Genomic DNA, 24,875 nt, shown 5'->3' with positions numbered 1-24,875 from the left:
GCGGCGGCACATTTGTTCGTTCAGAGAAGTGCAGCGCTGGAGGAGTGGACACCAGCCAGCCTTCCCTGCTCCCCCAACTCGACCTCACAGACGGGGTGCAGGGAACAGAAGGGAAAAAAGAAAATCGCTTATGTGGGCAACACGTGGGCCGGCAGGACGAGCAGGCCCGGGGCACACGTGTGCTCCAGCCCCGCCCGCCCAAGCAAGGACTTGGAGGAGGCTGCGAGTGGAGGCGCTCTGGGAGAGGCCATCGTCTCCACCCGAGCCCCCCAGAGCCCCTTTACGCCTCCGGTGGGACAGAAGCCAGTCTTCCAGGACGGACGGCAAACCCGGGTGGGAGTGGTGCAGTTTGGGCCCCGAGTACATGGGCTGAAGGCCGCAGGTGCTGAAGTTAGTGCTGACAAGGGTCTGGAAACGTCTCTGACTGGTACACAGAGGGATGGGGGCGCCGGGCTCACGCGTCAAGCTGTGGGCTTTACCCTCTGGCCCCAAACCATCTAAAGCCTTGGTGACCGGGAGGAAGGCTCTGGATGGCAGCGTGCCGTGCCCCCTCCCCCCAGGCCTGAAGGCCACAGACCCCCGACCCGGGGGAAGCTGGCGAGACAAGAGAGCGGCAGCACATGGGGCCCGCAAAGGAGGCGTGAGAAAGGCGCATCCCACTCAGGCTCTACCTGCGGCTCCGGGAGAGCAGGCATGTCCCTGTCCTAGCGAGTCCCACGCACGCTCGGTGACATCTTTGGATTTCCACCATGCCCACCACTTCACTACTTTGCTCCCCAAAGCAAGGACAAACCTTGCCGGAATTCTTTCAGTCTGATCCCCCACTGAGGTAGCCCTTGACAAGCACGCCGGGCAGAGGCCGTGGAGGGCAGGGCCCGGGCCGAGTCCGCAGGCGGCACTCCGCACACGCCTGCCCCCGCCCCGCAAGTCTTCGGAGAAGACGGACTCGGGACACGCCCCACAGAAATGCATGTCCTTGTAACTTCCAACAAGTAAACCCAGAACCGAGCGCTCAGGAGGAAGCAGGGCAGAGGCGGGTGCAGGGCTGGCAGTGTCGCAGGGAGAGCTCTGGGAAGTGTGGAAGGCTCTGCTCTCAGGAGCTCCTGACGGGCTGCGCGGGGCTTCCCGCAGGCGGCTCCTCCTTTGTGCCCGGGAGCCCGACGAGCCCTCCAGGCCTGCGCAGCCCCGGGGCTCACAGGAAGGCCTCCGGGACAGGGCAGTCCTCCGTCTGCGGGCGGAGGCGGCACGGGGCACGGGCATTCAGCGGACGGGCAGGCTGGATGGATGAAATGTGGCGGCGCCAAGCGCCCCGAAGCAGGGCCGGGCTCTCGAACGTGCCCCCAGGGAGGGCCAGTGGATACCGTCCCCCAACTCCAGGATTTTCAAAGAGACAAGATTTCAAAGTCTTCATCTTCTGAATCAAAGAATCTTTCCAGTCGCTCTGCGTCAGAAGAATCTAGAAGAAACAAGACACCACCTCACCAGACGCCCGGTGTGGGGTGTCCGGCTGTGGGGACCGCCCCCCACACCCTGCATCTGGCCCTCGGGACAGCAAGAGGCGGGACGGGACACCAGGACCAGCCCGCTGGGACATCGGCCTCCCGGGCTGTGGGTTTCAGCAGGCCGGGAACTTCAACTGGCGAGGGGAGGGCGGGGAAGAGAATCCCACAGGCGCGTCTGAATAGAGAACACGCTTCTCGGAGGAGCCCAGAGGGAAGGGGCAGGGGCTGGGAGGGCAGGGCTTCCCGTCCCAAGAGGGGGTGGCACCCCCTGTACCGTCTGGGGACTGAGGGGACGTCGGTCCCGAGTCTCCAATGCGGCACCCTGACTCCCTTCTGGTTTCTGTCAGACAGTGGCTCAGTCACCATCCTCCATGATCTTCTTGGAGGGACAGGGACACGGGCCTCATCATCGTCCCAGAGACAGATGGATGCATGAACTGCATGTGCTCACGCCTTCCTGCTGAGTCCCGGTTCTCTGGGTGCCACACGTTGACTCACTTCAGGGAAACTGAGGGCCCGAGTGAGGGAGGAGGCCCTGGGCCTAGAGCTACTGAGCAGCAGGACATGGAGCCCACCTGTGGCCTGCCATCCCAGGGCTGGCTCCCGTGCCGGACCTCGCAGAGACCCTGGGCTGTTGTGGAGAGCCTAGCACGTCCTGGCTCGCAGGGGCCAAGGCGGCCACGGGAAGAGCACACTCGGCTCCGTGCTCGGGGGCCAGGTTATGGCGCACGAGGTGAAGGACAAGGCAGCAGACTGTGGTGCTGCCCACTCGGGGCCCCGCACAGGCTGTCCGGCAGCACCCCGGTCCCACACTCACACACACCACCAAGGGGTCACCGCCTGGGCTCATACAAATCTTTTTTTTTTTTTTTTAAAGATTTTATTTATTTATTTGACAGAGAGAGACACAGCAAGAGAGGGAACCCAAGCAGGGGGAGTGGGAGAGGGAGAAGCAGGCTTCCCGTGGAGCAGGGAGCCCGATGTGGGACTCGATCCCAGGACCCTGGGATCACGACCTGAGCCGAAGGCAGATGCTTAACGACTGAGCCACCCAGGGGCCCCTGGGCTCATACAAATCTTAAAGGTCAGAAGCAACTGGCACAGGGCCTGGGGGAAGCAGAGAGACAGGACGGAACACGCGGAACAGCCGTGCCCCGACCCGAGACAAGGCCCTGTGGCCGCCAGACTCACCTAAGGACAGGTTCAGGACATCAGGACAGGCCAGGTGCGAAGGTTGTTGCTCCACCAGCTCAAACATGGGCAGGGCACCCCCGAGCAGCGACACCTGTGGGCCGACGCAGCCGTGAGACACAGCCTAGCGCCCCCGCCCAGAGATCAGCACTGCCCGCGGGGGGAACCGCGCAGGAGGAAGGGGAGGCAGCCTCCGTACGATAGGCTCTCGGGCCTCTGCCAGGTCCGCGCGTCGTCAGGCCCCTGTGACTGCTCACCCGGAGAGCGGCAAAGCAGCTGCCCTGGGGGCACCTCCGCGTGCTGCCTCCGCTCAAGGTCATGGCCATGACCCTGACAAACCCAAGCCCCCCAAAGGCTCACGAGCAAGGTCTGCGCCTGTGTTCCCTGCGCACAACGAGGTCAATGCCACAAGCCATGCTGCAAGCTGCGCGCAGGGTGCCGAGGGAGGCGGGACCCCAAGCTGGAGACCCCGAGACGGCCCTCCCCCAGCCCCCACCCCACGCGCGGGGACCCACCACCCACCTGCCTGACTTGTCGGCACCAGTCATCAAAGTCGTCCTCGGTCTTACAGAAGAAGCCCTAGAACAGAAGTGACCATGAGCCGCACGCGGCAAGGCGCACAAACAGGCCGCGCTCCGGTGCCGCGCCCAGCGCACGGTGGCCTGGAGAGAGGCCAAGGTCTCCGCCTGCCTCCGGGGGCTGGGTTCAAGGCTCGACCCTCCGCCCTCTGCCCTGGCCGACCAGGCCACGGAGGCCACGTGCGGGTTAATGGCCCCCCACCCGGTGGCCCCTAGCCGCAGGGAGCCCTGGGTCCCGTGCAGAGTCGGTGGCGACGGCGCGCTCCCAGAGCCACCCCCATGAAGCTCCGACGCCTGGACACGTTACTAGAGGCTCCAGGCACCGCCAGGACTCCAGGGATGGTCACGGAACGGGCGCCCGCTCTCGCTGCGAAGACCATCCACACTGCCCCGGGCTCTGGCAGGACACGGGCAACGTTCCGCTGGAAGACGGGAAGCTGGCTTCTCCTGAGGAGCCCGCGCACAGCCCCCTTTCTCAGGTGAGGACGGGGTCACACCTCCCCTCCCCGTGTCCACGGGCCCGCTGCGTACAGCACTGCGGTCCAGGCTGCTCTGTGTCTACACCAGCCCCAGTCCCCTACAGAGACGCGCTTACTGCCACAGCGTGCCTCGCGCTTGCTGGACGGGGGCTCAACCCTCCAACTCTGGCCACGTCCCGCCACCCTCGGGCGGCTTCCCCGGCCATCAACCTCAGGACACAACAAGACCCACAGACTGCGCGTCCAGAGAGGTCTGTTTCAGGACCGGGATCTACCTTGTCGTCTGTGACTCAGTTAATCGCTCCCTGAGGAACACCATTCCTTCCAGATGTTTCTGACCCCCCTGCCCCCATCAAATGCATTTTGAGAATACACAGGTTTACGTAAATCACGGCCTAAAATTCCACCTTGTAATCAGAGCAAGGAAGCTCATTCTTAGCAATCATCTCCCAGATCCCTGAAGTAAAAAAACCGAAAGTCAAACCCCAAACCCCAAAAAGGTGGTGCAGAGCAGGGAGTGGGGCAGACTGCTGCTATGTTCAAGGGGGCCGCTCGCTGTGAGGGCCATGAGGGCCACACGGGCTGAGGGCCCCTGGGGGGCTAAGGAGCTAACAGACATTGCTAACCCTTTCGTGCTCTGTGCACTCGAAACCACGTGAATGTGAGACCTACTCCAAAACACTGAAAAAAAAAAAATCCTAAAACTCGGAGACCCTTCCCTTCCATTCCAGAACAGCAGGACTGAGCACAGACAGACTCAGGACACCTGCCCACTAGCTCACGTGGTCAGAGGAGGAGGCAGGACGCAGTGGGGGACGCACCACGGCAATGGACGGGTCGAGCTCCCCGATGCTCATCCTGCTCGGCGGGTGCTGGCAGTGGAAGCTCTCGTCTGGGATGAAGCAGCTGTCGGTGAACTCCACCGCTGGCTGTGTCGTGTGAGGGTCCAGGTAGATGAGCTCTTCACCTGGGTAAGACGACAGGGAGCAGACTGGGGTCCCACTCAGACGTGCCACACAGAAATCCACTTAGCTGGACACGCCAGGTTGGGGTGGGAACCCGACTGCTGAGGAGAAGAGGGTCCACAGGAGGCCGGCACCAGCCAGGTGGGGACACTGACCCCTCACGGGAGCATGCTCCTTTTTAACTGGACACCCTGGGTCAAGCCAACACCCTAAGGATGTTTAGGCTGCTATGCAGAGGACTCCCTCTCCCTCAGCTTCCGGCTGACCTCACATGCCTGCAGAACCACCACTCACCAACATAGCCGATGAAGTAGTGGGCACTGTTGGGCTTCCCTCCGATCACTCCCAGGGACTGGGGCATCATGAAGCAGCGCTGCAGGACAGAGGGGAAGGCGGGGCGGCTGAGCAGGCCACCCGACCATGAGTCTGTGTGCTGCAGGAAGCCGACCCCAGGGCCCGACAGGGTGACGGGAAGGAGAGCGGGAAGACGTGGTCCCCAAGAGCTTAGTCAGGAAGAGCAGAAACTGCAGGGTGAGCGCAGAGGCCCACAGGAGAGGCGGTCAGGACTGCCCGGAGGCGGGCAGGTGGGAGCCAGGAGTCCACAGGGGCCAGAGGGCAGAATGGGCCAACATGGCGACAACAAGCAGCAGCATCTCTCCCCGCTGCTGGTCGGCGAGAAGACCCACCTTCAGGGTCTCCACGTAGGCCTCGTTGATGTCCGTGAGCCCCAGGCGCAGGGGGATGAGAAGCACCAGGGGTCTCCACGGTGCCGGCCTATTGGTGAGCTCAGCTCCCGCAGGGAAGCCGTTACAATGCCGGCTGGAGTCCGCGGGGAGCGCAGCGGCCCCCGCACACGGAAGGCTGCCCCTGCACAACCTTCCTGAAAAACAGAGACGTGCTTTCAAAGGCTGAACAGCAGCAGACAGAAGTTTACCCCAAAGGAACAAGTACATAATTAGTCATAGGAAACGAATATAAAAAAGTCAAGTGCTTAACACAATCTGAACCTGGAAAATAAGTCCTGCCGCCCACAGAGAAAAAAAAGAATCATTTTCTACGCACGTCCAATTTAAAACTGTTGCCGTGAAATGAAGTCTCAAGTGAAACAAAGCGAACAGCGCCGTGCGTCCCGGGCAGCCGCCACGCTGGTGGGCACGCTGGTGGGCACGCGCACTGGCCCCACGCCAAAGACACCATCGGGAAACAGCCTTGCTCCTCCCTCAACGTGGAGACAACTTGTTTCTTCTAAGCGCACTGCTAATCCTCCATCGGTGTGCTACCAAGGAGGCCTGGTGGTGGGGACAGGGACGCTCCAGGGGCCCCAGCCCAGCAGGCGCCCAGACCGTGGTTTCTGAACACCTTTCCCTGCTAAACGGAACCAGGGCTCCTCGGAGAAACCGCTGATCCCTGGCCGGGGACAGAGAAAGGACAAGGTGGGCCAGCCACCTTGCCAGCCGGTAAACCCAAAGGGAAGGATGGTTACAGAAGCCACCATTCCAGGCAAAAATCCTCGACACGCATTCGGTATCACCCCCGGATCCCCATTAATCACAGGGAAGCAGGGACACGGCCCGAGCAGGTGACCCGAGGAAGTGTTACTGACGGGCCTCCGGCTGTGGGGCTGAGGACACAGCCACCAGGTACTGCCAAGAGGTTTCCCCTGATCTAATCCTGACGACGCACATACGTTGAGTGGGGGGCATTGCACCAAACTGGCCTGGGTTCTTCAAAACGTGCCATGATAAAGCAGGAAAATAAACCAAGAAGGAGAACTTTCCAGATCAGAGGAGACTGCACAGGCGTGGCAACCACATACAACCCCGGCCCCTCGACCACAGGCCGGAGTGGGCCAGGGAGGGCCAGGGCGGCCGGGCAGCAGGAAAGCAGGTGAGCTGACGGCCGACGACTGGGGATGCAGGAGGGAGGAGGACGGCTGCATGAACACGGGACTGGAATTTCTCAGAATGCATAGTTGGAAAATGAAGAATGGGGGTGGGGGGGACTACTTGTTGACTGCATCTTTCTCACCAGCACAGACCCTCACATGGATCGGCTCAAGAAATGACAGAAGCAGGGCCTGTCACGCGGCACTGTGGGGACTCACGAGGCTGCATGGGGCCTGTGACATGGCAAGCGTCCAGGCACCCACGGGTCCCTTGCTCATGCTCCCTTCACGTCCCCACCATGCGTGAGCTCTCTCCGAGCCCGTCCGTGACAAGAGCCCCACACGGCCTGCCACCTCCTCAGCACGCTGCCCCGGCCCCACCAGCACCTGCTGCGGCAGGAAGACCAGACAGCCGGGCCAGCGGACCGCCTCTCTTCAACGGCAGCTTCTCACCACCACCACCTTCCTCCGGACGCTTCCAAGGGTCCGTCTCTGCAGTTTGGAAGTGTCACTAGGAACACGCGTATCTGAAGAACCCCTGGTTAAAAAACTGGGAGGTGCTCAGCTGTGAAAACGCCAGCTCGGGCACAGGGAGGCTGGCTGCCCGTTCCTTCGTGGTCACCCCATCCTCGCCTCCTGGAAGTTCCAACCACAGGCACCTCTGCTTTATTTCTGCCACCAGGGTCTTTCTGTGGCGTGCCTTTGTGGGCACTGTCTCGCTGTCTTCTTCGACCTCTGAGTCCTCCCCAGATTCAGTGCCTTCCCAGTGTCTCACAAAGCTCCAAATTCATCCAGGGCAAGCCCTGGCAGAGGCTGCTCTGGGGTCCCGGCTGGTGCCCCAAGGAGGGCGGCACATCTCCGCCAGCAAGGCTCCCCCGCAGAGCACTCTCCCCCGAAATGGACAGGGAAGGCGGAAGGCCGGTGCTTTTGCCGGGGAGCCGCTCGGGAGACCCGGACAGCCCCGGCTTGGCCAGTATGGGTTCTCCATTCGCACTGATGAACTGGAGCTTTCTCTCCCACACCTGCGACCTCGGGCAGCCGCGACTACAAAAGTGGCTCTTTGCCTGCCTTACCTGAGGCCTTGGTGTCCCCTCTAGCCCCCTGGGGCCCCTAAAGCCGAAAGCAGTTAGCACAGCCATTCAGACTCCCCACCATCTACCACTCACCTCACTAAACTGTGCACAGGACCCCAGGCACTATTTTTGGTCCCAGCGTCCTTGCTCGTGGTGTATTGATGCTATTCTTCCTAAGCTGTCCCCATGAAGAGCATGCATCACTTCTGACTCAGGAGGGGAGAATCCCAGGGCCCTGACCATGGCTGGGCGGCCACACACACCCCACCTGAGAGCCTGTTAAATCCGGCACACGGCCGAGTCTCCTCGAGGCCCCAACCAGCACCTCCCCCCCACCCCCACCCTCCCCAGGAATGCAGGCTCTGGAAAGCAGCCTGTCCCTCACTCCCTCCTGGCACAGCACCGGTGAGCCAGCCTCGGAGGGCAGGCTGGGCGGGTGACTGGGTCGACCCTGAGGGAGGTGGTTTCCCCAGCACTGGGGGAAAAGGGAAACGGACATGTACTGGGAAAGGAGCAGCCAGACAGCAGAAAGGCTGCTACATCCCCGACAGAAGACGTGCTCTGGCAACGTGCAAGGGCTGCTCAGAACAACAAACACTGGGGGGAGCGGCATCTCCACGTCAGTAGGAACGGTTTCCAAGTGGTTTTCTCCCCCATTCTCTGTATGTTTCCAGTTTCCCATGTTTCGCAAAAATTTCAAGAAATAAAACGTGAGAAGGCAGAAGGGAAAAACACCCATCCTTGCGTGCAAGTCCCTAGTTTGTCAGCTCTTAGGGGCAAAGGGTCAGGGGACAGGGTCAGCGGGCAGGGAGGGCTGGCTGGCTCCCCCAACTCCGCGAGGTCACAGTCCCCAGGCTGAAGAAGCGAAGGGCCGGGCAGCAGTGAGGAGCAACACCGCCGTGGTGTCCGTGCCTGCAGTCATGACACGAGGCCCACCTCCGACCGTCCAGGCAAACCCCAGATGAGCACGCTCAAAGGGCTTGCTCTTAGGTAAAATTCAAAGCAAGGCAGCAGCAAATATGTGGAACTTCAATAAAACTGGAGTGGAGGGAGCTCTGGCAAATTCTTTGGGGAAAAGGTGTTCCTAAGCAAAAACCTAAGACATTAAATAGAGTTTTGTCAGCTTGGTTGTATAACGGGATGTAAACTCCAAATTCAAAACTCACTCACTAGAGGCCACTTGCCAAACCCAGCCATCATTTTCCTCCTGGACTAAAACGTCAGCATGCCTGGACTCCTTCAGGTTTCCAGTGGATCCTTCCAGAAAGAGAAACAGAGCTATGCTCCCCTTTCCTGTTACACCTTGGCAAGAAAGCTGTTCTTGCCTGTCCTCGAAGAGCACGATGCCCAAGAAGGGCTGACCCAGTGCACCTGAGCAAGTTCTTGCAACGAGGACACAGAGCAAGTCGGGGTACGATGTAGCCCAGCTCTGCGGAGAGTCCGGGCCCTTCCCCTTAGCCTGTTGTATACTGGACGCGGACGAGGGATCCCCAACCTGCATGCCAGTCGAGGCCTGCCCGTGGGCCAGGGAGCCACTCCCTGAGTCCCACCAGCTACAACCCCTGCACTCCCGTTCACTTACTGATGTCCTCCATCACCACCGTGTTGTCCATTGCTATGTGGACTGCCAAGGCGCTCCAGGTGTCGAAGACAGCCAGTTTCCTAACAGAAAGGGGGAGGACACACCAGTAAGTCTTCACAATTCAAAGACCTTTCACTTCCGCAGGGCAAGCAAAGGAAAGAGCAACGAATGCTCCGGCAGTTTTTACAGATGAGGAAAATCACAGCCGAGACATTCAGGGCCCCAGACCGGAATGAAGCTGAGGCTGCGGCTGCTTCTCCCCACCTGGGCCCACTGCTCTTTCCATGACCCCCAGCTGCCACGTGTGGACAGGGCGCCTGCACAGAAGCGCTGCCCGTGGGGCGTTCTGTCCTGGGAAAGGGAGCACAGGCCCTGTCTCAGATGCACCACAGGTTCTCCCAACTCAGGAAGGCCCAGCACCCCCACTGCCCATGGTACCTTCACACTCTGCTCCACCTCACCCCAAAAGTGATGCACCGACAAGCAGTTTGAGTCCCCACAGAGAATCTGTGGCTTAACAAGTGCGAGAACCCTGGTCAAAGCCCCGAGCCTCTGAGAGATAAGCGAACTACAACCAAAGGTCTAGTGGGCGAACCTGGTCCGTCTGGGGACACACGTGGAGGGTGCGGGGCATCAGGGCAACCACACAAAGCCCCTCCCCACGGGAAGGCCAAAGTGGCGGCCGGAGGAACACGTGCAACACTCCACTGGCTGCCTCTCTCTCACCTGCAGAGGGCCAGGTATGGGGCTGAAACCCGCGGACACACGAGACAAAGCAGCCCCCCCAAGACACGGACATTCCAGACACAAGGCAGGCAAAAAAGAAGTAACTGTGGGTAGTGAGCACGATGGAGAACAACAGAGCAGTAACCGCGGGCACGACCAGTGCAGGCGCAGGAGGCCTTGATGCTGGGGGAGGGCTGGTGTAGGCGCAGAGGCCCCGGGGTGGGTGTGTGCGAGGGGCACGAGGCGCAGCGTGCTGAGAGTGGGCGCGGGGCACGCAGTGGAGACAGGCCCGGGAAGGTAGGCAGAGCCGTGCCCACGCCTGCAGCTTTCCCTGGAGTCGGCTGGGACCCCCAGGACGGTTCCAGTAGAGAAGGGGCAGACGGCCGACACGTATTTTACGAAGATGACACCTACTGCTATTTTATTTTTACTTATTTATTTTTTTAAGATTTACTGATTTAGGGGCACCTGGGTGGCTCAGTCAGTTAAGTGCCTGGCTTTGGCTCAGGTCATGATCTCAGGTTCCTGGAACTAAGCCCCACGTTGCGCTCCGCACTCAGTGGGAAGCCTGCTTCTCTCACTTCCTCTGCACACTGCCCCCCCACCCCCCCCCGCCTGTACACACTCTCTCTCTCTCAAATAATCTTTAAAAAAACTCACTGATGTACTTTAGAGAGTGTGTGCACAAGTGCGGCAGTGGTGAAAGAATCTCCAGCAGACTCCCCACTGAGCACAGAGCCCGATGCTGGTGGGGGGGTTCGATCCCAGGACCCTGAGATCATGACCTGAGCCAAAATCAAGAGGCGGATGCTTAACTGACGGAGCCACCCAGGTGCCCCAATGCCTATCCGTATTTTAAAAGAGCCTTGAGGGGGGCACCTGGGTGGCTCAGATGGTTAAGCGTCTGCCTTCGGCTCAGGTCATGATCCCAGGGTCCTGGGATCGAGCCCCACGTCAGGCTCCCTGCTCAGTGGGGAGCCTGCTTCTCCCTCTGCCCCTCTCCCTGCTCATGCTCTCTCTCTGTCTCTCAAATGAACAACAACAACAAAAAAAGCCTTGAGGATGTCAAAAAAAGGGAAGACCAACGAGGAGGCAGAAGATGGGGCTTGGACCGGGGTTAGGACAGGGAGGCAACGAGCAAAGGTTAGTCTGGACGCGTCTGGAAGGGGTGTGTTGAGAAAAGGCATCTAGCACGACCCCAGTTTCTGGCCTGAGTTCCTGGAAGGACAGCATTCCCTGTAGAAGGAACAGGCCGAGGATGGGGAGAAGGGTCAGCTTTGGGCTTTGGCTGTTAGGCTGACATGCCCCTCAGACATCTAAGGGGTGCTGCTGAGGAAGTATCTGGACCTGAGTCTGGGGTCTGGGCACAAATCAGCACTGGGGGTGTGACGCTGGGAGCTGTGCCATGCAGACCCAGCTCACACTGGTGCTGGCAGAAAAGAGAAGCCGCCAAAGGCCAAGCCAGCCCCGCAGTGCTCACTGAGGGGGGAGGGAGCCCCACAATGGAGCCATCGACCATCAACAGGGACCAGAGGGCATGACTGTGGCCCAGGGTTTCCAAGAGAGAACACCTGCATCAAGAGCCACCTGCTGGACAACTGAGTAAACAGAAGACCGAAACCGGGCACTGGGATGGGACTAGATGGACAGGAACCTCGAAGGAGCTGCTTCAGAGCAGAAGTGGGGACAGTGAGAACCCGCACGCAGACCACGCCGGCAGACCCCACGCACAGGCACGCACACAGACCATACACACAGGCCACGCGGACGACTCACGCAGGCCACACACGGACTGACCACACACTGACCACGCAGGGAGATGGACCATGCAGAAAGCCTGCTTTCAGTGCGTGCGGGGCTAGACCCAGGGTTCTAAGGGGCATGTGGTAGGGGCTCGGTAGAGTAAATGGGGGGGCTGGGTGAGAGGACAGAGAGACAGTGGGCAGGCTTGGGGATCAGCCAGAAGGTGGGTGGAGGATCCCAAAGAACCTGCCAAGAGCAGCCAGATGGAGAGGGCAGCCCTTCACTGCAACAAGGAGAAGCGGGCTGGGGGACGAGGCGGGGAGAAGGGCGGGTACAGACACCCCGAGCAAGGAGCCTGGGCGACAGGGAGCAGGCAACAGATGCACCAATCTGGATGTGGGGGGCAAGGGTCCCAGGCAGGGAGCAGCGGGGTCAGCGCAGAGGCAGAGGCCCATGGCACTCACACTGCTGTCACTCCACAACAGTTTCCACCTCCCAGACCACCAGAAAAGCACCCTGGTGGACGGGTCCACGTGACAGACACACAGGGGCCCCATCCAGTGGGCGCCATCTGAAGACACTCATCCATCAGGAAACATAAGTTCCACACAGGAGCGCACTGGGTGGGCCGCCTCTGAGGACTCTCAGGAGGGCCGTGAGGGGAAGAGTAAAAGGTCCCTCATCTCCTTCCACAACCAAGACTCAGGAGAGTTTGAACCCACAGGTCATGCTCACGCTACCCCGAGGAAATGGGAGGCATGGGGCTTGGCACATACTTGAGCACCTGGGCAACGGTGTTGGGCCCGTACCACTGGCCGATGGACTTGCCCTCGCCAACTCCCATTTGTGCTGCAGGAAACAGATGGGATTAGTGATGTGAGCCCCCCTCCCGCCCCACCCGTCCCCCAGAAGAGGCCCGTCCTGACAGCAGCACGTGGTAGTGGGAACACTCCACAGGAAGCCTGGACAGGCACACCCACCCCTGCTTCCAGCAGGAGCTCTTGACAGACTAAGAGGGAGAGAGGCTGCCTCAAGGTTTGTCCCTCACTACGAGTCAGGGCCCTAGCCCTTCAAGAAGGAGCAGGATGGAGGAAATCAAAGGACTCAAAGCTGTACCTTTACTTCCTTCTGTAGGTGAGAATGAGACGCTCAAAACAAAGGAGCATTTAGACTTAGTGATGGGCGCAGAGAGGGATGACCCCTGGAGATGGCATCCCACCGGAAAACAGCCGCTGCGATGAGCAGCCCGCACACCACTGTGGCCACACGGCCCCCCCGCGCCACAGCAAGGCCCCGGGTCCAAGCTGCCCTGGCCCACGACAGCAGCCCCGGGTGGCCCCAGGCCAGAGGGACCTACAGCCTCACGCCTCACACACCCGATACCAGAGAAGCGCTCAGGGGGAACCCAACGACTCGGCCTGCTCTAAGCCGCGGGGACTGGCTCACTCGGCAATCTCCCACCTATCTGGTGAATGGAGTAGTAACTGTCCTTTCTGTCGATGAACGCGTTGAGGACATTGAAGTAGCTATCCGGCTGCCTCTTCCGCTGTGTCCACCTCCAATCTATCGGAGAGATGCACAAGATCAGTTTTACCAAAAGAGGAGAAAGAAGCCTTTACGTTTATGAAACACTCAAGCCAAGGTGATACCCTTTCTTGAACCTTTCCAAAGTTAAAAGCCAAATTCTCCAGGATTCCAAATGCACATATGCTAACCCACCAAAACAAATCCATAAAGAACAGAAAACGGTTTCAGTGACGTAAAGATAATTTCTAAAAGACAAACATTCATCAATATTCTTTAAAGTCACTTTTTCAAATCAACGAATACCAGTGGGTCACCACTCAAGAAAACCCTGAATCCCAGTCTGTGTGCTTTGGGTAACCTAACCCCACAGTCCTGTTTGCTTCCTAAAAACGCGTCTTCCCCGGTGCCATGACTTACCTCGGCCTAAATGGCGGCACACCAGGGCCTGGGCAAAGATCATCTGTCCGCACCGCAGCATGCAGCCCCAGCCCGTGTCCGAGGTGGGGCCAGTGCCCCCTGTCATGGCGGACAAAGAGAGAGGGCTCGCCGTCAGATGGCCCAGCAGGTCAGGAGTCCACTGGCAGGAGGCCTTGGCCCTAGCACACTTTGGGGCAGCCCTACACCGCGTCAGCTCCATCTCAGGTGACAGGCCATTTAGAACCTGGTCATGCCAAGGGCACATTTACTGGGCAATGATACGTCCTGCGAACCCCTCGAAACGGGCAAAATATGTGAACAAATCAGTCACAGAGAATTAAGAATGTCTGGAAAACATATGAAAAGATACTAAGTCTCATGAGTAATGAGGAAACTCCAAGTCAAATAAGGAGGACCTCTCTCCAAGCACCGGAAGGGCAAAGATGCAGTTGCCGGGAGAGTGGGTCGTGCATGCGGGAGGGCAGGAACATAACCCAGGGGCGGTCAGCAACCACCCTCAGCACTTAAAGCACACTTGCCCCGGGGCCCCTCCACATCACGCCCACTGCCAGGGCACAAAGGGATGCCGACACTGGGCACCACAGCTCTGCGTGCACTCCGAGACAGGCCCCAGCATGACAGGAGAGGCCCCGGCCATCCTAAGTACCGGCAAGGCGAGAGGCATGAAGCGGCAGCGGAGCCGAGACGCCAGGGCCAGCCCAGCGAGCCGCAGCCCCGGCTGGCTCCACCGTTTCCCCGCAGCATCACCTCGGAGCCTGGGGCAGCCCCTCCCACAAACGTGGGTGGAAAAAGCCTCGAGGGGCACAGTGGGGTCGGGGGGGGGGGGGGGGGGTAGACAAAGCGCAGTGCTCGGGATGCGTGGCAACAACTCCCGTACAAACTAGTCATCTCTCCGTGGCTAGGGAAGGAAAGACCATGCTGGCCCTTAGTGGCAGGCACCGTCCTCCTCAGCGACTTGACCAAACAGTACAAGGCTCCTCTCAGCCTGTCCCTGCTCTGTGAGTCCAGACAGAGACCTGCAGGAGAGTGGTAGTCCCCCAGCACTGCCCGGCACACCCCCACTGCCCGGGCCTGCCCCGTCCTCAGGGCTGAGCAGAGCACGGCTGGCACAAACGACATCCCAGGGCATAGCGGACAAATCCCATCATTAGGTGGCCTGTGGTGGCACTGGCCTCGTCTCCCCACCCTGCGGCGCTCCTGAATGTCAAGCCCTGTGGCTGTACCGCATCCAGCTCACTTCCAGAGAACACAGGCGACTGCATCTTGGTGAGGGGCCTGACAGAGACCTGCCACCCGGGAGCCGTAGCTTCCTGTTGCCGACCCTCTGGTCTCAGGTTCTCCAACCAGCAAAGGCAAGGCCAAGAGCTGGGGCCCCTCCATGCCCACCTCCAGGGTCACGACAATGAAGAGCCACTCTGAATGGGGCGTACATTAGTGCTATGCGAAGACATGGCCCATCCACCTTGCCTTTCAGCTCTCCCCACAACTAAGTGTGGGACACGAGAGAAAAGGTGATGGACACAGGGCAACGGCCTCCAAACATCCTGGGCCCACAGTCCGAAGCACACTGTGACAATCGTGACCCAGGACACCCTTCTGACGTACAAACTGGAGCCTCCTGAAGCCATACGCTGCCTCACTGTGGAAACACACGACTTCACACTCCATTCTGCTCTATACTTTTAAATGCTGCTTATAACTCATTATCCTGATTTTAGATCCCAGTAAGAAACCAGGACCAGCAGCTGGAAAATCCCTGCCCTCGGGAGAGTCAGGAGTCCCGAGTTTGGACCCTAACTTCACCACGCTAGGCGCGAGACCTCAGCCGGCTTACGTCACTAGGGTTGCTGTGAGGTCGGAGATGCAGTGACAAGTACCCAGCACACCGACGTCAATACTCTACACCCAAGTTGCCCTCCTTATAAAGCCTGTATCTACCACCACGTGTAGTAACCTATGGCGTACTTACCAATGGCTGGGAAGTTTTTCCTGTATGTAAACCAAAGTCTGGACGCCACATCGGACAAGATCTCATCCTTTTCTAGGGATTGTTTAAAAGAAAAAAACACACACAGCCTTAACTTCGTAGATCATATGTTACAGAAAGTTAGCAAATAACTATTATCACCACAACGTGCTTTTCACAGCCTGAGCCCTGAGAGCACAGCAGGCTCTGAGGCGGCGAATACCTGTGAAGATGCTGTATTTTCTACCCAGTATCCACACAGGCTCTGAGGTCTCCGGGAAATCTTCAAACTCAGCAAATCGAAGAGTGTCGTAGGTCAGAGTAGCTATTGAAACCAAACACACATTGATCCCATTTTTATAATTTCATAAAACAATATGAAAGATGATTTCTAGCGTTTCCGTGTAAAGAGCTCTGTGTGATCCTGTGTCTCGTCAGGGCTGTGACAACCACCACAGACAAAGCAACCGCAAGCAACAGGGCAGCAGCTCCTGAGCCTCGCCTTCCAGCAGACACGAGGGTGAGGCCGACAGCACCAGGCCCGGGGCAAGGAAGTACCTGACCTCAGTACTGGTTTTAGCCTTAAACCGACAGGACAAAAGTAACCCTTGCATCTCAGTATGTAAGCGAGGCCACACACCGAGTAGACGGTAGAGCCAGTGTCCCCCAGGAGCAGGTGTCTAGAGGCCGAGGAGAAGGCAGGTACTTCACGGGCAAGAAACACAAGCTCGGGGATGATGACGACCAGCCGTGGAAGGGCAGGTACTATTCCTGGGTGGGACACAAATCCCCAGAAACAGACAGACCCTTCTGCAAAACTCCCTGAGGCTCTTGCAGCTGTTTTCACTTCAAGATGCTCCCAGAAGAGCGCGGCCACCAGCTCCCACCTCCTAAGAAGATCGCTGTGTATGCAGCTAACAAGACCTGAGCGCCATTTTATTCTGTGTTGCTTCGGTTAAGAAACTAGAGAGGCCCAGTGTCCCTCTCTGTCCTCGGAAGCCAGCTGAGGAAACCCTCTATACACAGTTCCCAGATTCAGCAGAGCACAGACCGACACCCGCGAGGCAAAGGGCAGTGTATCCCGGGTCCCCCAACTCTTCAGCTGTTCCTCACAGAACCCGAAACACACAGTTCTCATCTGCTGCCTCGCAAGCCTCAATGGTACCTAGTCACTCGTACTCTTCACCTGCAATTGCCCAGATAACTTTGGAAAATCTATTATAATCGTTTCTCCCACATCTGAATTTACTTTTTGACAATAGCCCCACCTTTTGGTAACAATGACGTATTAATTTTTAAAAACCCAAAGACTACAAAAATATTATTAAAAAAATCTTCTGCAGCTTCACACCCAGCAAGGAATCTCCTTCCAGAAGTCTCTGCGTAGATCCGTAAAGGAAAGCGTACCACACCTGTGATTTCCTCGTCTCTAGTCTCTCAATGGTGATAGTCCACACAGACATAGAGCTCTAGCAAGTGTGTGACAGTCTCACAGCACCCTGTCCAGGCCACCGGTAACTCCCGCACCCTGTCGAGATGCTCCTAACATACCCTGCGGAGCATCCCTGCGTGTCCCTCTGTGCTGTGCACAATCCCTTGGGGATGTTGGGGGTCCAGTGCTGGCTCTGGCGCCTGGCAGTGGAGGTTCAAACCCTAGCTCAAGCACTCCCAGGTTGTAGGTTCTTTGGGCCCCTTGACCCCTCGGTGTAAAAATTTCCTTACTCATAAAATGGGGGAAAATAATAGGATGCCCTCACAGCACAGCTGCAAAGTGTCCGTGAACCCCTTCCCATGAGGTGCGCACACACAAGCTGGCAGACAGAAGGGCGCCAAGGTCAGCCAGTGTCATTAATACCGAGGACGCAGAACTGCAGGCTCAAGGGCATATGATTTTACTACACCCAAAAGGCTAAACTGGATGCGCAGCTAATTCCCAGGCCCAGGGTTGGGAAAACAATGCTCCGTGAACAGAGAAATCCACAGCACCCGAAGACCCTGCGTTCGCTACTTCAAGAATTCTCCGGCTGTCAGGAACCCAGACCCAACTCCGCCTTCTTTTCTTTCCGCCGGAAACCTGACAGCGTCAGGGCAGTCCCAGTGCTTCCAGAACAAGCTGTGCTTCCCGGAGCGCCTGAGCACGATGGCGGGCACAGGGGCCCTCACCCGCGGGGCTTCATTGCAGGGGCTCTGCTCAATGTGTCCGACTTGCCGGTGCTTCCACAACGCCAACCAAGCTGCTCTACGCTTACAGAGTCCAGGTTGACCTCCCCCTCTTTTCTGCAGCTGATTATCAAAGCTACGCTGGAGTGAGTTCAAGTTCCACCTTCTCGAGGAGCTGCACATGGTGTTTGTTACTTCTCTATTGTTAGGAACCCTGGGCTTCAACTGATATGTAGATTCAAACCCAAACATTGACTCTCAAGGAGAAAGGATGCAAACCACTCGACTGCACTGCAGGACGTTAACTGTCCTCCTGCCCTACTGATGCCCAGGACCCTCTGAATACCACAGCCGTGAACCAACGATGCAGAGATGGCTGACAATCCTGGAGGGCTACTGAGTGCCGTGGGCGAGCATCTCATGTGCGCTTGGCGCCAGAGGGGCGCGGCACCCGTCAAAGGACCACAGCCCCGTATCAAAGCTGCGGCACCTTTGAAGTAGAGAGGTTTTCATCACTGAGGTGGCAAAATGCGAAACAGGCGTACTTCTTAGGTTTACTAGCAAACTTTATAGGCAGCCAAGCCAACTTCAGAGGAAAAGAAGTAAGAGATGTTCTATTAACTTAACACTTTATCACCCAATTTCCTAAGATAGCTAACCAAATTATGGGTTGTGTGGCCTCAGATTCTTTTCTGCTTCAGCCAAAACCAAGCAAAGAGACAGACACACCCGAGGGGAATGAACTACCAGAACGTGACCCCAGCTCTTGCCAGATGAGCAGGAGCCTCGAAGTGAGGGTGCAAATTTATCACCTGCAGGCTCCCTAAGGAGTGCTCCACGCCCCTGTGTCCCCCATGCCCCTCACGTCACTGCTCCTCCTGCCTCTGCCCCTCCAGCTAACTGTGCGTGCGAGCTGCTCCCCCCGAATCCTGCTCCTGTTGGATGCAGGTCATATGAGCCTCTGGAACTGGCTGCAGACACAGCTCCCCCGTGGCATGGCAGCTTCCTCAGACAGGGACCGTGTTCCCGTCAGTCCTGGGGGACAATGCACATGCAGCGTGTGTCCACCATGCCTGCTGAACACAGTCCCCGCTGTGGGCAGCCCGAAGTCTGACTCTCACATGGTGGTGACCTTACTGTGCCTCAGTTTTCTCACTGGTAAGATGGAAACAGCTGTGTTCCCCTCAGGGACCATGTAAGGAAACGTGGAAAGCTTTGCCCCATGCTGGGCAACAGGAAGCACGTTTTGGGGCGGGTCCCCTGGGAGTCACTGGGACGGGTAAGTTGGTGATGCCACAGTGTGCAATGAAGGCCAGTCTCCACGTGCTGTAACAGGTGTGGCACTCAGTGCAACACACACAGGAGACTCACCCAAATACGTGATCTACCTCACTAAAGCGGAATGTAAGCAACAAGCTTTCCTCACAAGACTGGGGTTTAGGGAGTAGAAGCCAGCCATCCGAGACACTTCACAGGCTAGTTCAACATCCTGAGGCTTCCGCCCTGGAAAATGAGCACAGAGTCCCACGGACCCTCAGCACTTCCAACCAGGAAAGCAAGCAAAGGGCTTCTCGTCCCCGTATAGCCAGCAGAGTCTTGACTGACCTTCGGCGGCTCTGCCCCGTCCCGCCTGCAGCAGAGGACACCGACACCTGGAATAAATGTCACAGCCCAGGCGCCCTCACGGCTCCCCCGGACAGAGGCATGCTCACTTAGCGCAGGCTGCCTCCACCAGACCACCAAGCTCCCGGACCTTCCGGACCTCACTCTCCGATGGTACTCTCAAAAATACCGTTCATTCCTGACGTTCAACTTTCTCATCTCTACGAAGACTTGTTTTTTGGAGACAGAGAGCCCACCTGCCAGCTGTAGGACGCACGGCCCTGGTCCCTGGGCCACGAGGTGGGACACAGCTGCTGGCTCTGCCCCCTGAGGCAGGAACGCAAGGCCCGGGCCAGGTTCCAGCCATGTGTGCAGCACCTTCTCTTCCTCCTTTTCATATTATTTCAAGCCTTGTTATCTGTAAGACGAAACTAAATCTCCCTTGCCCCCTACACAACACCACTTTTATCGTTGGTATTAACTTAGTCAAAACACATATTAATACTTCTGTAGAACAAAAAACATCACAGAGCGCCCGTTCAGAAAACAGCTCAGTAGAAAAGCTAGTACTTTTCTATTTTAAAACTTAAGTTCACAATCAGTAACATCGGCACAGATCGGCCAACACAGAGGAGGTGCCAGCTGACCTCCAGCTCTCTGCTCAGACTGACCAGCTTCACAGGGGCTTGATCTGCATCCTTCCCACAGAGGGTCACCCCAAATTAATTAGGCCTCAGAATAATTTCATCATCACCACATGCAACATCATATGTGAAGCAGTTCACATACCTCCTGAGTGAAAAGGGGTCAAATCTCGAAAAGAATGCCAATCTCCAGACTCCAGGAAATGGTTTTAACTTCCACTAAGAGGACACACAGGACAAGCAAGACTGACAGGTGTCACCCAGTTAAGAATGAGGCTCTTTCAGAGGCACTCTCCCTCATTTGGTCACTTGGGTTCCAGACACTTGATTTTCCACATTTTCCTCCGAGATGTCTCTGACCACACCCGGAAGAGGAAGCAGAAAGCCCTTTAATAGTATGGTAATTCCATTAGAAACAAATGTTTTAATATTATTAATCTGGCAGAAAAATAGGGAATTGTGCTCAATGAAGGTAACCAATTTGTCTCCACTTAGTACCAATCACACTATAATTTAACCAGGGAGAACCACAAAAACACGCACCACTTACCTTTTTTTTACATAAAGCATCACTTTTCAAAGATATTTCCCCCAAACATCTATAGCTTCTGAGAGATTATGCTTTACAAACAAAATCAAAAGAAGAGTTCTCCCTTTCCTTTAGAAAATGTTTATGTTTAGGGACGCCTGGGTGGCTCAGTCCACGACTCAGGTCATGATCCCAGCGTCCTGGGATCAAGTCCCACACTGAGCTCCCTGCTCAGCAGGGAGTCTGCTTCTCCCACTCCCTGCCGCTCCCCCTGCTTGTGCGCTCGCTCTCTCCGTCAGGTAAATAAATAAAATCTTAAAAAAAAAAAAAAAAGGAAAATGTTTATGTTTAGAGTAACAGGTTTGCAAGTAGTTACTTTTTAAAATCCCAAATAGTTTTCATGAAGATGTTGGTAGTTCAGTTTTGAATGAAAAGGAAGGAAAAGCACCCAGAACGTCAGCTACACCAGAGACCTAGAAAATACTGCGCTCGAGAGCACACTGGACAGAACACCACACTGAGCCCCTCTGCCCTGCAAGGGTCAGCAGCCCCTTCTCACCACTGACACCTTACACACTAACAGACTCTCTAAACTGAAGTCCTTATAGTGCAGGAACGTGTAAGTTGCCATTAATTCAAGTTCTGCTTCCTTGATTACCAACCACATGCCAGACACAACTGAAGCCCTGGAGACGCAAGCTCAAGATACGGGCTCTGTCCTCAAGGGACAGACAGCACAGACAACACCTACATTTAACTGCAGGCACCCACCGCTCCTTGAGCCCTGAATGTGTTCTCACACACAGTGCTGGGGGCTTGGTGGAGAACACAACCAGCCTGTAGTCCGCCTGCCACCTTCTGGACCTCTCCATGCCAGCCAGCAGCCCTGGGTGCCCCTCCCAGGCCCCTTCTCTTTCTTCCTCCTCTCAGACCCTCAGTGACTCATCCAAAGCAGCTTCCCACACACTTCGACCTCGAGTCCAGGCCTACGCCCTAAGCTCCAGGCCCGTGGACCCAGAGCCTCCCTGGACATCATAACAAAGATGTCTAACAACAGTCAGCACATACAAAACCAACAGCTCCCCCACCAAGACCCCCAAAGTCTTCCCCACAAGACATTCTCAGTTCAGGCCATAAACCTCAGCACCATCTTCAAGTTCTCCCTCTCCATGCCTCCCACCACCCCCATCACTTCCAGTCTGTACACAGTCCTGATGTCTCAACCCTCAAATACATCCAGAAGTCAACCTCCTCTCTCCACCCTGAGCCAAGCTTCCACGGCCTTTCATTGGCTTAGCAACAGCCTCCTAACTGGTCTCCTTGTTTCTGCCCTTGCCCCTCTGCAGGACATGCTGTATATCCTGGACAGAGCAGCCAGAACCAGTCCGGTAAACATCCGCCCAGTCATATTACTTCTCTACTCAAAACCTTCCAAAGACTCACCAACTCATTTAGAATAAACGCCCCAGTCCTCACTATGACCCAACCAGGCCCCATGACTGGGCCAAATTTGTCTCTCTGCCTTCAGCTTCTACTTCTCTCACCCCCACCTGCTGCATCCTGGCCGCACTGGCCCACTTGCCCTTCCTCCTGCACTGCTTTTGGGTCTTGGTCAAAACTTACCTCTGTCTGCAGTGAGATTTTTTTTTTCCCTGGCCATCCTGGCTATAATTCTAACTCCCTCTTGCTTGGCCCACATCACTGTCCCACATGAGCCACATGGTTTTGTCTATTTTGTTCAGTTCTCTAGCCCCAGGGTCTAGAACAATGCCCAAGACAAACCTCTCATTCAATAACAAATGCAGTTTATTGAATGGATCACTATAAAAACAACTAGAAACTGTGTAAGACTTGGTCAAGAAAGGCAGGCTTTGTAAGGAGTCCAGGGATCAGAGGAGGCTGCACCATTAATCACCCCTAAAAAGATGTGCAGCATCGTGTCAGAAAAAAAACTCTCCACCACAGCTTCCAAAGATCATACGTATTTTTATCAGCATCAACAGCAGCCTTCAAATGCAAACACTTTTTTCTACTTTGAAATACCCTTCAACTTTAACATGATGATTTTCACGTTTAAGGTAACATGACCAACACTGAATGTGTTTTTCCACCTTACCCAAGTCTCTCCTACAAAGTCTAAAATATCCGAGCAGCGGTAACTTCAAAGAAAGTGGATAAACAGTTCTATTCCTTTCTCCACCCCATTTTCCCAGCAAACAGTAAAACACCCTCTCTGGTTTCTCTTTTTTAAACAAACTTCACAAAAAATAATCTGGTTAACATGCTTCTTTGGGAGTTAGGACTACTGTTTGCTCCAGCCAGATGCCACAAGTCATTGAAATACTGGCCATACACGTCCGCATTCCAGCTTCCAAACTGAGATTTCGGTAAATTTAAGTTGCCCATGCCAAGAGAAGAAAGACAAGGCAAACAAAGCCACCCAGAATGACAGGTGGAATTAAACCAGGTGGCGGTGGGGGAGAGGGGGGTGCTGAAGGCAAATCACTCCCCACAAGGAATGAAAGGACTACGACTACCCCGGCATGAGAGAGCCCGTGTCAGAACACTTTTAAGCCTACTGAACAAAGACCCCAAATAGTTTGCAAGCAAAAATTAAGGAACTGTCCCCTCTGGAACAGAAGCATGACGAGACAGGCCAGAACGCCACATATGCACATATTCCCACGTGTACACGGACACACATGTACACATACGCCCTCCCACCCGCCACATACTTCGCATCACGACCCCAAGAAGTTAAGATACGACGAGATGAGTTCAGTCTCTCTCTTCAACCACGAAGAGGAAGCTTGCATGATCTACTGGTCACTGAAACGCGTGTGCAGTGAGTGTTGGGAGCATGTTTCTCGCCTCCAGCCTCCCAAAGCAACTTCCTAAGAGATAAAGAGCTTCCACGCCTTAATGCTTGGGGCGTGGGGGTGGGGGCAGGCACAGCACTCTCCGGCCCCCGGTTCTGGAGCCAGCTCCGCCCGGCGCCCCTCCCGCCCGTCTCGGACACCACGCTGCCCCCGCTTGTCCGCGCCGGCTTTGGGCCTGTCGCCGGGCGCCCGGGCGCTGCGGGCGGGGCTGAAAAAGCGCCGAGACACGCAGACAGCCGACTGTCAGACCCGCGCCGGCCTTCCCACAGACGCCGTCCCCGCCCCGCTCGGCGCCAGCGCCGGCTCCGCCCCGCGGCCCCGCGCCCATCCCGCACCCACGCCGCGCTGGGCGAGACCCCGGTGGCCGAGGGGCCAGGAGGGCGTCGCCCGCGGGTCGCCCCGCGTCCGCTAAGGCCCTCACCTGCGTCCATCTTCCCTCTCCGGCCGCCGACTGAGAGCGGCGTCGCTCCGACGGTTCCGCAGCGCGACGCGACGGGCCGCTGCCGGGGCCAATCCGGGCCTAGAGGGCGAGGGCGCGGGCGGGGCCGGAAGTGCGGGAGGAAATGCACGTCCGCCATCTTGGCGTACGGTGGGGCCCAACGCCGGGGGCTGGGCCCGCGCGCTCGGCTCCCTGGCGGCCTGCACCGCGCGTTCCGAGGACCCCGACAGCGACCCGTGGGAGTAGCGGAAGCAGACGCGGAGGAGCGGCGGAGTCCCGGGGAGGGCATGTTAATCCGCCGTTCGGCCGGGCCGCCGGCGCGGCCATCTTGCCGTACGGACGGCCCGGCGCGCCATGCCGCCGTACTGGGCCGCCGGCCCAGAGCGCCCCCGCCCACCCCCGACGCCGCGAGCCGCGGGCTGCGCCCCGCCGGGTATTGGGGAACCCGGACGAGCCGAGGCCCGGCCGGGCGGCCGGGCGGCGGGGCGGCCGGGCGTGCGCCGCCATCTTGCCGTACGGGAGCCGCGGGGGCCGGCTCCCACGTCCCGCAGCCGTGTCGCCGCGCGCCCTCCCCTCGGGGCGGTCCCGCTCGCGGCGCGGCGAGGCGAGGGCCGGAGCCTGGCGGCGGCGCGGCGGCCTGAGGCCCGAGATGGTGATCTGCTGCGCGGCCGCGAACTGCTCCAACCGGCAGGGCAAGGGGGAGAAGCGCGCCGTCTCCTTCCACAGGTAACCGGGCTCCGCCCGCCGCCGCCCGGCCCGCCGCCCGCGCGGCTCTGCCGGCCACGCCCCCGCCCGGCCCGGCCCGGTACGGCGGGGAAACTGAGGCCGCGCGGCCCGGCCCGAGGCGGGAGGCCCTCGGCGCGCCTGGCCTCGGGGCCGGTCCCGCGAGTGAGTCAGCGCCGGGCGCTGTGTGACCTTGGCCCGGGCCGCCGTCTCTGGGCCGGGCGTCGCGGGCCACCGCGGCCGG

At 57.8% G+C, this 24,875-nt stretch overlaps 2 protein-coding genes across 4 annotated transcripts in view; one reads left to right on the top strand and one right to left on the bottom strand.

Moving 5' to 3' along the window:
- On the bottom strand, positions 1–23,970 carry ATG4B (autophagy related 4B cysteine peptidase). Of its 3 annotated transcripts, none has more exons than XM_021679056.2 (13): positions 23,891–23,970; positions 15,879–15,980; positions 15,659–15,730; positions 13,669–13,767; positions 13,186–13,287; positions 12,501–12,573; positions 9,256–9,335; positions 5,402–5,595; positions 5,010–5,088; positions 4,533–4,717; positions 3,216–3,272; positions 2,694–2,787; positions 1–1,456 (listed from the first exon to the last, which is right to left on the bottom strand). In XM_021679056.2, the coding sequence occupies exons 1-13, from the start codon at positions 23,898–23,900 to the stop codon at positions 1,383–1,385; spliced, it is 1,221 nt and encodes a 406-aa protein (XP_021534731.1). In that variant the 5' UTR covers positions 23,901–23,970; the 3' UTR covers positions 1–1,382. The 3 variants fall into 3 exon arrangements, with proteins under 3 accessions (XP_021534731.1, XP_021534732.1, XP_044769718.1); XM_021679057.2 differs by having other exon boundaries at positions 4,572–4,717; XM_044913783.1 differs by lacking the exon at positions 23,891–23,970 and having other exon boundaries at positions 4,572–4,717; positions 15,879–15,984.
- Positions 23,971–24,365: 395 nt separating this feature from the next.
- The window catches only part of THAP4 (THAP domain containing 4), a 41,559-nt gene continuing 41,049 nt past the window's right edge, over positions 24,366–24,875 (top strand). Inside the window, exon 1 of the mRNA XM_044913480.1 lies at positions 24,366–24,634. Coding sequence (XP_044769415.1) covers positions 24,558–24,634 — 77 coding nt within the window. The 5' untranslated portion in view covers positions 24,366–24,557. The remainder of the gene's footprint in view (positions 24,635–24,875) is intronic.

This window comes from Neomonachus schauinslandi, chromosome 3, assembly GCF_002201575.2.
Source record: "Neomonachus schauinslandi chromosome 3, ASM220157v2, whole genome shotgun sequence".
Taxonomy (NCBI): Eukaryota; Metazoa; Chordata; class Mammalia; order Carnivora; family Phocidae; genus Neomonachus; species Neomonachus schauinslandi.
This window is presented reverse-complemented; position numbering and strand designations above follow the sequence as displayed.